This window comes from Perissodus microlepis, chromosome 11 (genome assembly GCF_051167445.1).
Source record: "Perissodus microlepis isolate ML-2025 ecotype Zambia chromosome 11, ASM5116744v1, whole genome shotgun sequence".
NCBI lineage: Eukaryota > Metazoa > Chordata > Actinopteri > Cichliformes > Cichlidae > Perissodus > Perissodus microlepis.
This window is the reverse complement of record NC_140471.1, coordinates 1,989,157-2,002,047: the sequence shown is the minus strand read 5'-3', so window position 1 is coordinate 2,002,047 and position 12,891 is coordinate 1,989,157. Positions and strand designations below refer to the sequence as shown.

Sequence of the window (12,891 nt, the reverse complement as noted above, 5' to 3'; positions counted from 1 at the left end):
TACCGTCCATGTGCAGCTTACACACATCTTACACATTCGCACTGCCCGACACTGGTCATCACACCGAAGAAATCCCCGAGATTACTCACAGGGCTGTGAAAGGCTCGCAGTGAGCCGCATGTCAGGCTCCTTTCTGTAGCAGGCTGCAGTGGAGGCGGTGAACAGCTGCAACTCTAACATCTGTCTCGAGCTCTGCCCCCCCCCCAGCCGATTGGCTCTTCCAGCCTTCTTGTCAGGTACTCAGTCGTGTTAATGAGCCGATCTGAGGTATGTTAGGGAAACAATGTTGACGTGACAAAAGCTAACAGTTAACAAATAAAACCAAACCCATGCAAATGCACCACAATAAGAAAAACATGCACATCACAGCAACATGAAGGTTCTGCCTGATGACACCCGTCATTACTTTCTCCAGCTTAAAGCACGCAGTACTCACAACAATGCATGGAAGAACAAGCTGCAATAATATATAAATAATAATAAAGATTTAGATCATATTTGAATGATTGTAAAGCATTTGTATTGATAAAGGTTTAAATCTTAATAGTGTGAATACTGTTTCAGCATTCTGCTGCTACTACTAATAATAATAATAATAATAAGTGCTGTTCATGTGCAGGAAATAACCACTCCGCTGATTTACAACTCTTTAAGGAGAAAATCAGTCCTGAGAAATCTACATGTATTTGTTGACTGTCGGAAAAATTGTGTACATTTTATGTATATTTCGAGTGATGCAACACCTACATCCTTCATCTATATCCTTCAAGCTCGGGTCCTCTACCAGAGGCCTGGGAGCTTGAGGGTCCTGCAGTATCTTAGCTGTTCCTAGGACTGCGCTCTTCTGGACAGAGATCTCCGATGTTGTTCCCAGGATCTGCTGGAGCCACTCGCCCAGGTTCGTGGACACCGCTCTGAGTGCTCCGATTACCTCGGGGACCACCGTTACCTTCACCCCCCACATGTTCTCGTTCTTCCTGATGTGGCCATCACTCAGTATCACTACAGCGCTCTTCTTCTGCTTGTCCACCACCGCTGTGTTTGGTTAGCCATCACCATTCGTCTGTCTGTATCTGGAAGTCCCATCTGAACCATTCTCAACCACTCTTCCTTATTATATCTCTCCACCTGTTTCCTTACCTCCACCTCGTCCTTACTCTGTTGGTGGGACTGCTGTCCTTCTGCCTGCACTTCTCCACAGCTGCAGCTACAACAGCAGCCTCCTGTGGCTGTGAGCTCCTTATGAGCTCTTGCTTGTTCTGTTATTAGCAGCAGCAGCAGCTAACATGTTGGTTCATTTGGTACACTTTGCTATATCGATCTTTACGTCGATATAGCAGTGAGCTTTTCGTCACTTCTTCCACACCAAACTGTGCAGGCTGTGGTTTTTTCAGTAAACAATAAAATACCAAAAATGCAAAATATGTGATTTCATAGTTTTATATTATAATTATTTGGCTACACAGATTAATCTGAGAAGGTGAGCCCCAGCCATATAATCTTATGAGGTTCTTGATGCAGTCATCCTTTTATTTGTTAGATCTTGATGAACACTCTCTAGTTCAGGGGTGTCCAACTCCAGGCCTCGAGGGCCAGTGTCCTGCAGGGTTTAGATGTGTCCTTGATCCATCACAGCTGATTTAAATGGCTAAATGACCTCCTCAACATGTCCTGAAGTTCTCCAGAGGCCTGATAATGAGCTCATCATGTGATTCAGGTGTGTTGACCCAGGGTGAGATCTAAAACCTGCAGGACACCAGCCCTCGAGGTCTGGAGTTGGACACCCCTGGTCAAATTTATATGCACAAGTTTTTCCTTGCTGTCGTACTGAAAGAGATTACATTTGCCTCTCATTACATCTGAGAGAGGCAGCCGATTGTTTACTAGTAAAAGGACTAGTAAACAATCTTAAACTTTTAATCAAAACTATAAAAATCCAAAATATAATCAAATAATGACTGGACGTCCAGGAGAGAGAAGGCATACAAAAATACTTTTTCAAAAACTGTGCAAACAGAATAAGTTCTTCCTTTCACCTCCTGATGAAATACATTTAAAAAGCTGGTGTACAACAGTACAGAGTACTAAGGTTACATTAAAAATATGTCATTGATCATGTTGAGAATAAAGTTAAAATTTCAAAATTAAGTTGAAAATCTTTTTTGAGAAAAAAGCTGAAATGTGCAGACTGAAGTTGTTTGGAGACAAACGGCCAGTTTCTGCACCTCAGCGTCAGCTTTAGTTTCTCACACTGTGGCGATGAGTGTAAAGAAGAAATCTGCACATTTCAGCTTTCTACTCAAAATGATTCTTTTTTCAATTACACGTACAGAGGCCTATTCATCACAGGAATGCCAGGAAGTGTAATGGAACGAAAAGATTTATTCAGGTTCCTGTATTTGGTACAGCACACGACTGCAACAGGTGACCATGTTGGCTTTGTAAGGAACAGAGAGTGTGTGTGTGTGTGTGTGTGTGTGTGTGTGTGTGTGTGTGGTCCTGTATGCAGAATAAGTCTCAGAACTGGATTGGTTATCCAACCTCAACTACACCTCAGTGCAATCAGACACCTGAGGTCAACGTTGGAAAACTGTCAGTAAATCTGTTTGTTGGAAAGTGTTGAAATCAAAGAGCAGCAGGGTCACAAACCAAGCAGCAGGTGAGCGCACATATGCAAACTACACAATAAAATACACAACGTCAGTCACATGGAGCGGGCCACTTTCATTGATCTCTATTGGTGCAGACAATAAGAAACTCTGAGTTACCAAATACTGACAAAAACAGACCAATGAGCCAGTTTCAAACCTCTGAATCTGACTGAGAGTTTGGGATATTTATTGGATTGATTTGACAGAAGTAGTTCAATGTTTACTTTTGAAAAAAGGATTATGTTGACACAACAAGAACTTTCAAACATTTCCCCAAAGAATAAAACTTTGCCAATCAAAGAATCAGAATCCCGACTGCCTCTTAATTCAGTGCACTTACGACGCTGCTGAGGATCGACTGCAGCAGCAGTATCGTAGAAACATCTTAGTTGTTGGAGGTCGTTAAACCCTGGCACGAAGCACAGCATGCACACACCATAAAGGACCACATTAACTGTGAACCTGATTGAATCACCAGCTGGGAAAAGTCATTACGTGTGGCACAAACAGTACAATTTACAGTATGAACTGAAGTGTTATAGTTATTACATGGGTCGCATCACACTGGTGCACAAGAGCGACCAGCGAGGTGAAAAGAAGAATGCCCGAGCACACTGGAAGGATCCATAACTCAGGCTGCTACAGCAAGACGGATCCTTGCAGGGCCCGCGCTGTTAGCTTGATTTAACTCTTCTCCCAACCTTTCCTCCACTCTGGTACAAGCTCTCGACCCAAGGTCCTTACAGCAACCTGCAATACTTTGTGTAAAGCACCAGAATAATAAGCACTCGTGATGAGGCTGAAAGCAGTTGATTACTGGGAGGGATTGGGCTCATCGTTATTGGTGAAGAAACATACTGCAAACGTCTAACAGCTGTTGAGGTTGTAATGACTTTGTGTTAAACAGAGAGGTTCAAAAATAAATGTGATTGTTTTTCACAGTACAGACGAGCTTTCTGTTGGAGACTATGAAGGTGGATTTTTGAAAGGTTAAATATTAACCATATCGATGTGGCAAAGTCAAACTCTGGAATTCAATACAAAAAATGTAATAGTTGTTCTGAGACATTAAATGCATACAGTACAGGAGCACAGGACGTGAGGGGGACGCAGCAAACCCTGCAGTCTGGAATTTGGCAGCTGAAGTCCGCGGCCTGCTCCGGGCTCAGTCATTGATCAAAGCCAGGATCATGCTGGAAAACAAAAGTCGGATATGTGAGTGCAAACAGCTAAGACAGCCCTGGACGTGTTAGCAAAGTGTGCTTGTGTCACCTGTACAAATAGATGAAGAAGCAGAGCAGGTGGTAACCCAGTTTAATCATGGCCTCCTTCATGTGAGACTTGAGCAGACCTCGGTTGTGGATCTCCGTTGGGTCAAACACTCCCATGTTCCCCATTGGAACCTTCAAGTACCTGCAGGGTGAAACGGATCAAGATGACACAGCCAGCAGACTCTAAGCACCAGTACGACTGTTCCAGCTGATCGTTTGTGACTGAAGGTTTAGTCGCTGGTTAGTACTGTTGAGGTGTCTGCTGGTCCCTACACAGCATAACCCTGCTCTTTGATAGAACATGAGAAGGAAGAGCTTCTGCCACTCGCTGGATGAAACGATTCATTTGTCACGCTTTGTGTAAAGGTTTGAATAACGGTACAGCACATTCTATCCAAACCTTTATTTTGGTAACCAACTGCAGTTCCTCAGCTTTCTAGATGTACAAAGAAAGTCCATGAGAGTCTGAGAGCAAAGTGCTCTAATGGTCATTAAGATAAGATTCAACACATTCTACACTGCAGCACAGCACCTGTAACACCTACAGCTGCTCTAATCGCTCTAATAGGATATTATGGTCGACAGTATCGAACGCTGCACTGAGGTCTAGCAGGACAAGCACAGAGATGAGTCCACTGTCAGAGGCCATAAGAAGATCATTTGTAACCTTCACTAAAGCTGTTTCTGTGCTGTGATGAGCTCTGAAACCTGACTGAAACTCTTCAAATAAGCCATTCCTCTGCAGATGATCTGTTAGCTGTTTGACAACTACTCTTTCAAGGATTTTTGATATGAAAGGAAGGTTGGAGATTGGCCTATAATTAGCTAAGACTGCTGGGTCTAGAGATACTTTTTGAGTAAAGGTTTAACTACAGCCAGCTTGAAGGCCTGTGGTACATAGCTGATTATTAGAGATAGGTTGATCATATTTAAGATCGAAGCATTAATTAATGGCAGGACTTCTTGTAGGAACGAGCTCTGACTTTTGTCAGGTCTGTGTAGGTTCTCAGGTCATGCTAGTCTTAAGCTTGGAAAGCTCGACTCCTTTAAGAAATAAGTGCTTAAAGTTTTACATGTTTTGTGCCAGTACAGAACATGACATCATCTGATTGGTTAGTTGCTGCTAATGGACTTGCATTAGTTTATTAGCCAACTAGTGACAGAACCAATAACGAGGAGTTTCATGTTAACAAATATAAGGATGTACTGTCCACTTTCACTCCGTCTTCAGCAGTCAGTGCTTCAGGAAACAGGAACATCCAGCTGTTAGCTGTAATTTTCGGTTTTATACAGTGGGGTTAAATGAGAGGTGTGTAGAGGAGCCTGTTTGAGTCTGATTTTCCTCATGTGGCTGGATGTAGCGAGCGGTGCAGTCAGCCCATGTGATCAGCTCTATTTCAATCGTCTCCCAAGCAAAACAGTAAAACAGCAGGTTCCTACGTGCACACCACAAACACAACTATGTATCTTGTTGAAGCACAATTGGGAAAAATAGGTCGATGCGTGCAATCGGAAAAAATAAATAAAATGGTGACTGCGAGGAAGACACACGTTCTGAACTGTTTGGTGTGCTTGAGAAAATAGACTGTATGAAATGACAACGACTGCATTGCTTTGCCTGGAGATCGTACGGCTTGGTGCATCCAGCCTGGCGAGGAACATACCAGTGTCACAGTCCAGCTGGTTGGTCTGGTGACTCAAACTGGCTCTCCTCCACACAGGTCTCATTTATAAAGTGCTTTACAGAACTGAACATTACAGCTAACACTTCCTGTTTCAGTGCAGCAGTGCACACTGCTGTACCTAGGGACAATTTGATGCCCACAGACTCATTTTGAGTTTTGGTGTCCTTATGTTCCACTCAGCTGTTGTTTTGGTCACTAGTTTGCTAACAAATGAATGTAAGCAGCATTAGCACCAACCAGCCAACCTGGTGACATCATGTTCTGTACCAACACTAGATGGCACTAAACATGTTTTAAAGCACTTATTTCTTAAATCCAGCTACACAGACAGTTACATTTCTGAGAGCGGGGCTTCATGTTAGCCTGTATACATGTAGTGTTTCAGGTCCACTTTAAAAATTGGGATTTTTACCTTTTGGCTTTAGAACCCAAGAAGCCTCTTGGATGAGGGCCCTATCATTGCTGCTTTAATGCTTTTTCCAACCACGTGACATAAAAGGAACAACTACAAAAGAGAAAGGATCGCCGACATGCACGTGTAGCCGTGGTGGACCTAACTGATGCTGAGACTGGATGGGCATACCTGTAAATGTTCCAGGCTGCTACAGGCAGGTTGAGGAGGAGGATGAACCAGTGCATCGAGACCAACATGAGCATGGTGGAAAGACACTGGGCAACCATCTCTGGAATTACCCACTAAACATCAAACAAACATCCATCAAACATTTGAATTACAGATTAGAAATCTGAGTGTGAAAATGATCTCTTTACAGTCGGTTACAAAAAGAAAAGAAGCGATGATTATTTCATAAACGATGGGGGTTAAAAGATAAACTGCATCATCAACCATATCTATGAAATCAATAAGACAAAGGAGACTTACTTTGTTTAGCTTGGAACAGCAGGCTCTAGCATTGATGTAGTCACATTCTAGGTCAGACAAGGTTATAATCTATATTTCAAGTTAAGGTACAGTGTGCTGTGAAAAGGATGTTGCAGGACCTCGACTGTGGCTCCTTCGATTATCCTTTAAAATGTATACATACATATTAAGGATGTGCTGGACTGGCCTAATTTTTCATCGCCGATCGGTCCAGCAACAGTGGACCCACGCAAAAGCCGACAGTGTGAAATGAAACTATCAGTACAGAGATATTTGCAGATAGCGGCTCTTCGTGTCTCAAACTCAAAACACTACAACTTTCATACACTTATTCCGTCACACAAGCCCGACTACAACGCTCATAACAAGGCGGCTAACAAGCTAGCTGGCTGCTATTAAATTAGCTTTTTTTATACAGAGACGACTTCAGCAAAGCTCTCGGACAGAAAACCGCTTTGACGCAGACGATTACCGTCGTCCGACTCACTGAATCGAAAAGGATACAAAGTAAACGGAGAGGAAAATCAGCGCACAACAATCCACAAGAGACAAAATGAACACTGCCGCTTCCATGTTCCCTTTTCCGCAAGTACAGTTTTTATTTCCGGACAGTTGACGCGTTTGTGCTGCCCGGAGTTGTGACAGTGTTAATGCAGCGCTGCCACCTAGCGGACTGGAGTGGACATGGTTGACTCAAGACAACCACGGATCCAGACAAACTGTAACAGTGGGTTTTTTTTCTGTCAAGACTGACTTAAAATAACGACGTAACATAACATAAAACCAAAAAATAACGAACCTTTAGGAACTCCTGGCTGTCTCTGTATTTAACAAGAGACAGTAAACATCAAATAGCAAAAATATTATAAGGCAGCTTCAGCAGAACAGATGCTCGGTGTGCTGTTGGTTATGGGGAAATGGAGGCTGCAGGGGGAATGCGAGAACGCTAAAGCCTGGAGGCAGAAGCAAGAGGGAATTTTCTTTTATCCTAATCCAAAGGGAGTTTGTAATAAGATAAGATAAGATAAGATAACCTTTATTAGTCCCACACGTGGGAAATTTGTTTTGTCACAGCAGGAAGTGGACAGTGCAAAAGTTATACAGCAAAAATTAGAATACAATAAGAATAAAATACTGTACACAGCTGTACAGAATAGAATAAAATAAAATACTATATACAGTAGAATAAAATAGAATAAAATATACAATAGGATAAAAATAGAATACAAATTCTATATACAACTGAGTAAAAATACAACTTTGTCAGAAAAGAGTATTGAACTTCAGTGGAAGAAGGAAAAACTTTTTAAGAGCCAATAACGAGGAAACACACTCAGGGCAGTGTTATGGTCAGGACTCTTACATGCTATTGGTGTTTTATATTTTTTTGTTATTAGCCTGCAAAGTGGACATGCTACTGGAATGGATACCAGGAAACCAGGAGTTCCAGTTCCAGGAGATATTTGGTTTGGAGGAATTTTTCCCATTGACAAAGACGTGGGGACAAAGAACAAAACCTTTGCTCGACACCTGCAGTCTTCTATCAGGTAAGGTCTTCGTGTCAAGATGATCTGTTTCTCATCAGCTTCACAAATCGTGACTGCGTTGAGCATCCACTGAGTGGTAATTTGGCTCCTAAATGTTAGTTTCACTATCTTCTAAGCCCATAACAGAATTCCATAATTAATATAATTCCTGCACAAAAAATAAATGGTACAGAAAAATATATACCAATGCATACTGTATCCAAGCACAAAAGCAGGCGACTGGATCTTGGGACGTTTATACATTTTGACGGACATGAAGTCTTATGATCGAAATGTGAAGTTAACAAAACCATCACAGGGTCAAATATAGAAACACAGAAAACAGCAGTAAGTCTCAGTTAATTCAGACCTTTATGCTACAAACTGTAAGCCACCTCTGCTGGCACCTTATTCAATTCAATTCAATTCAATTTTATTTATATAGCGCCAAATCACAACAAAAGTCGCCTCAAGGCGCTTCATAGATACAGAGAAAAACCCAACAATCATATGACCCCCTATGAGCAAGCACTTTGGCGACAGTGGGAAGGAAAAACTCCCTTTTAACAGGAAGAAACCTCCGGCAGAACCAGGCTCAGGGAGGGGCGGGGCCATCTGCTGCAACCGGTTGGGGTGAGAGAAGGAAGACAGGATAAAAGACATGCTGTGGAAGAGAGACAGAGGTTAATAACAGATATGATTCAATGCAGAGAGGTCTATTAATACATAGTGAGTGAGAAAGGTGACTGGAAAGGAAAAACTCAATGCATCTTGGGAATCCCCCGGCAGCCTACGTCTATTGCAGCATAACTAAGGGAGGATTCAGGGTCACCTGGTCCAGCCCTAACTATATGCTTTAGCAAAAAGGAAAGTTTTAAGCCTAATCTTAAAAGTAGAGATAGTTTCTGTCTCCCGAATCCAAACTGGAAGCTGGTTCCACAGAAGAGGGGCCTGAAAACTGAAGGCTCTGCCTCCCATTCTACTTTTAAATACTCTAGGAACAACAAGTAGGCCTGCAGAGCGAGAGCGAAGTGCTCTAATAGGGTGATATGGTACTACAAGGTCATTAAGATAAGATGGGGCCTGATTATTTAAGACCTTGTATGTGAGGAGCAGGATTTTGAATTCAATTCTGGACTTAACAGGAAGCCAATGAAGGGAAGCCAAAACAGGAGAAATATGCTCTCTCTTTCTAGTCCCTGTCAGGACTCTTGCTGCAGCATTTTGGATTAGCTGAAGGCTTTTCAGTGAGTTTTTTGGACATCCTGATAATAATGAATTACAGTCGTCCAGCCTGGAAGTAATAAATGCATGAACTAGTTTTTCAGCGTCACTCTGAGACAGGATATTTCTAATTTTAGAGATGTTGCGCAAATGGAAGAAAGCAGTCTTACATATTTGTTTAATATGTGCGTTGAAGGACATGTCCTGGTCAAAAATGACTCCAAGGTTCCTCACAGCGTTACTGGAGGCCAAGGTAATGCCATCCAGAGTATGAATCTGGTTAGATACCATATTTCTACGATTTTCAGGGCCGAGTACAATAACCTCAGTTTTATCTGAATTAAGAAGCAGAAAGTTAGCGGCCATCCAGGTCTTTATGTCTTTAAGACATTCCTGCAGTTTAACTCATTGGTGTGTGTTATCTGGCTTCATGGACAGATAGAGCTGGGTGTCATCTGCATAGCAGTGTAAATGTATGCTATGTCTTCTAATGATGCTGCCTAAGGGAAGCATGTATAATGTAAACAGAATTGGTCCTAGCACTGAACCCTGTGGAACTCCATAATTAACCTCAGTGTGTGAAGAGGAATCTCCATTTACATGCACAAACTGGAGTCTATTAGATAGATATGATACAAACCACTGCAGTGCAGTACCTGTAATACCTACAGCATGTTCTAATCGCTCTAATAGGATATTATGGTCGACAGTATCGAACGCTGTACTGAGGTCTAGCAGGACAAGCACAGAGATGAGTCCACTGTCAGAGGCCATAAGAAGATCATTTGTAACCTTCACTAAAGCTGTTTCTGTGCTGTGATGAGCTCTGAAACCTCACTGAAACTCTTCAAATAAACCATTCCTCTGCAGATGATCTGTTAGCTGTTTGACAACTACTCTTTCAAGGATGTTTGATATGAAAGGAAGGTTGGAGATTGGCCTATAATTAGCTAAGACTGCTGGGTCTAGAGATGCTTTTTGAGTAAAGGTTTAACCACAGCCAGCTTGAAGGCCTGTGGTACATAGCCGACCATTAGAGATAGTTGATCATATTTAAGATCGAAGAATTAATCAATGGCAGGACTTCTTTGAGCAGTTTTGTAGGAATGGGGTCTAAAAGACACGTTGATGGTTTGGAGGAAGTAATTATTGAAGTTAACTCAGAAAGATCAATTGGAGAAAAAGAGTCTAACTTAACATCAATGGTACTAAGAGTAGCTGTAGATAATATTACATCTGTGGGATGATTACTGGTAATTTTTTCTCTAATGATAAAAATTTTATTTGTGAAGAAGTTCATGAAGTCATTACTAGTTAACGTTAAAGGGATGGTTGGCTCCACAGAGCTCTGACTGTTTGTCAGCCTGGCTACAGTGCTGAAGAGAAACCTGGGGTTGTTCTTATTTTCTTCAATCAGTGATGAATAGTAAGATGTTCTGGCTTTGCGGAGGGCTTTCTTATAAAGCAGCAAACTATTTCTCCAGGCTAAATGATGATCCTCTAAATTTGTGACACGCCATTTCCTCTCCAGATTACGAGTCATCTGCTTTAGGCTACGTGTTTGAGAATTATACCACGGAGTCAGGTACTTCTGATTAGAGACCTTAGTTTTCACTGGAGCTACAGTATCCAGAGTCGTACGTAGTGAGGAGGTGAAATTATTAACAAGATAATCGACCTCTGTTGGGGTAGCGTTCAGATAGCTGCTCTGCTCTGTGTTGGTACAGGGCATTGAAGATGATAACAGTGGGTGGATTATATTCTTAAACTTAGTTACAGCGCTTTCGGAAAGACATCTACTTTGATAAAATCTACTCTCCACTGCTGTGTAATCAATTATTGTAAATGTAAATGTTATCAGGAAATGATCAGACAGGAGAGGGTTTTCAGGAAACACTGTTAAATGTTCAGTTTCTATGCCATATGTTAAAACAAGATCTAGAGTGTGATTAAAGTGGTGGGTGGGTTCTTTTACATTTTGAGAGAAGCCAATTGAGTCTAATAACAGACTAAATGCCATGTTGAGGCTGTCATTTTTAGCATCTACATGGATGTTAAAATCACCCACAATAATTATTTTATTTGAGCTCAGAACTAAATTAGATATAAAGTCTGAGAAATCAGACAGAAACTCTGTGTAAGGCCCAGGTGGACGATAGATGATAACAAGTAAGACTGGTTTCTGAGTTTTACAGCTGGGGTGGACAATGTTAAGCATCAGGCTTTCAAATGAATTAAAAGTCTGTCTTGGTCTTTCATTAATTAATAGGCTGGTGTGAAAAATTGCTTTATGACTTATGACTCAGACTAACACATTACTGCAGATGCTACATCCATTAGTCCATCGATCTCCTGCTCCTTCCTTCCCTCACTCATGGAAAAGGCCTGGGAAGATGCTAACTGTCATTGCAGCCACAATATTTGGTCGTAAACCACCTTTGCATGAGCTCAATGAAGCCAAATGCATCAACTGCATCATCTAAAAACAGAAGAGCTGCGATCTTCAAACCACAGAATTTGATCCTTGTCCTCTCCATCACCTACCACAATGAACAACAGAGATACACCGACCCCGAGGACACCTGAAGCTTTGAACATGTGTTTTTGTGAGTGAAAAAATGATGATATGTCTATTTTAATAAAATCATTTTCGATTAATAAACCTTTCTTGTTTAAACACATGGTGTGTTCTTCTTCTGCTTGTGACTTCTTGATGGTTATTACTAATAACCCCCCACTATATATAACAATGTACAGCACAGTCTTACAGTAGGGCAGTGGTTCCCAAACTTTTTTGCTGGGCCCCTTTGTTTTACAAGAAAAATGCCCCCCCACATCCTCCAACCACACACATCCATATTTTGCTCCATTGTGGTTTATTTCACACCTCAAACATTTAGTAAACAATTAAGCAAATACAAGTAATCTGCAATAAATTACAGGTAGCACTGAAATACACCACTAACTCTTTTATGTCCGCACCTACATGGTTATTTTTGAACACGCAGCTGTTTCGTCCACGCGTAAACGGCGTTTCGAATCAGCGAAAACGAGATTTTCTAAAACTCCTTTTTTGCGTTTACGTGTGGACGAGGAACACAGAGTTCGTCACGCAACGTCAAAGGTAGGTGCCTTTATCACGTCACGCTGTGGCCACGTTATTGTTTACATGAGATGAATTGCAGAACAGCAGATAGAGACACAATACTGTTAATCTGACTGTCTGCAGGTTTTACACACAGTTACTGTCCCTCCATTTACAAAGGCAGAGGCGTCACGGTGTCATTATTTTACTGTAGTTGTTTTTTCCTGTGTAATAATATTCAACATTGCTATCAATACATTTTTCAAAAAATGCCTCTCTGTGCAAAATGGGTTTAAAAACATAAACAGCTGTGGGATCCTGTTTGTCTGTGATTTAAACAGCCCAGCGCTGCTCCCGACGCAGGGAAACCAATCCTGCAGGGAGACCTACCTCAGCACTTGTGCAGGTGAAGCCAAAGGGAAGATTTGCTTCATTATATTTTCTAGTCTTTGGCTTAGAATGACGTTGGTTTGGAAACATATTCAGCGATGCTTCATCTCCTGCTTTGTGTTTGAGTGGGCGCCCCGTGCTAGCAGTGTCCAAGCATTTTTTTTTCCTTTTCATAC

The 12,891-nt window shown here is 41.7% G+C and overlaps 1 protein-coding gene across 1 annotated transcript; it reads right to left on the bottom strand.

The window, feature by feature from the left end:
* Positions 1 to 2,362: 2,362 nt before the first annotated feature.
* cnih4 (cornichon family member 4) lies at positions 2,363 to 7,105 on the bottom strand. Its single transcript, XM_084943231.1, has 5 exons — positions 6,995 to 7,105; positions 6,491 to 6,559; positions 6,191 to 6,303; positions 3,924 to 4,064; positions 2,363 to 3,844 (listed from the first exon to the last, which is right to left on the bottom strand). The coding sequence occupies exons 1-5, from the start codon at positions 7,061 to 7,063 to the stop codon at positions 3,817 to 3,819; spliced, it is 420 nt and encodes a 139-aa protein (XP_084799357.1). The 5' UTR covers positions 7,064 to 7,105; the 3' UTR covers positions 2,363 to 3,816.
* Between the last annotated feature and the right edge of the window lie 5,786 nt (positions 7,106 to 12,891).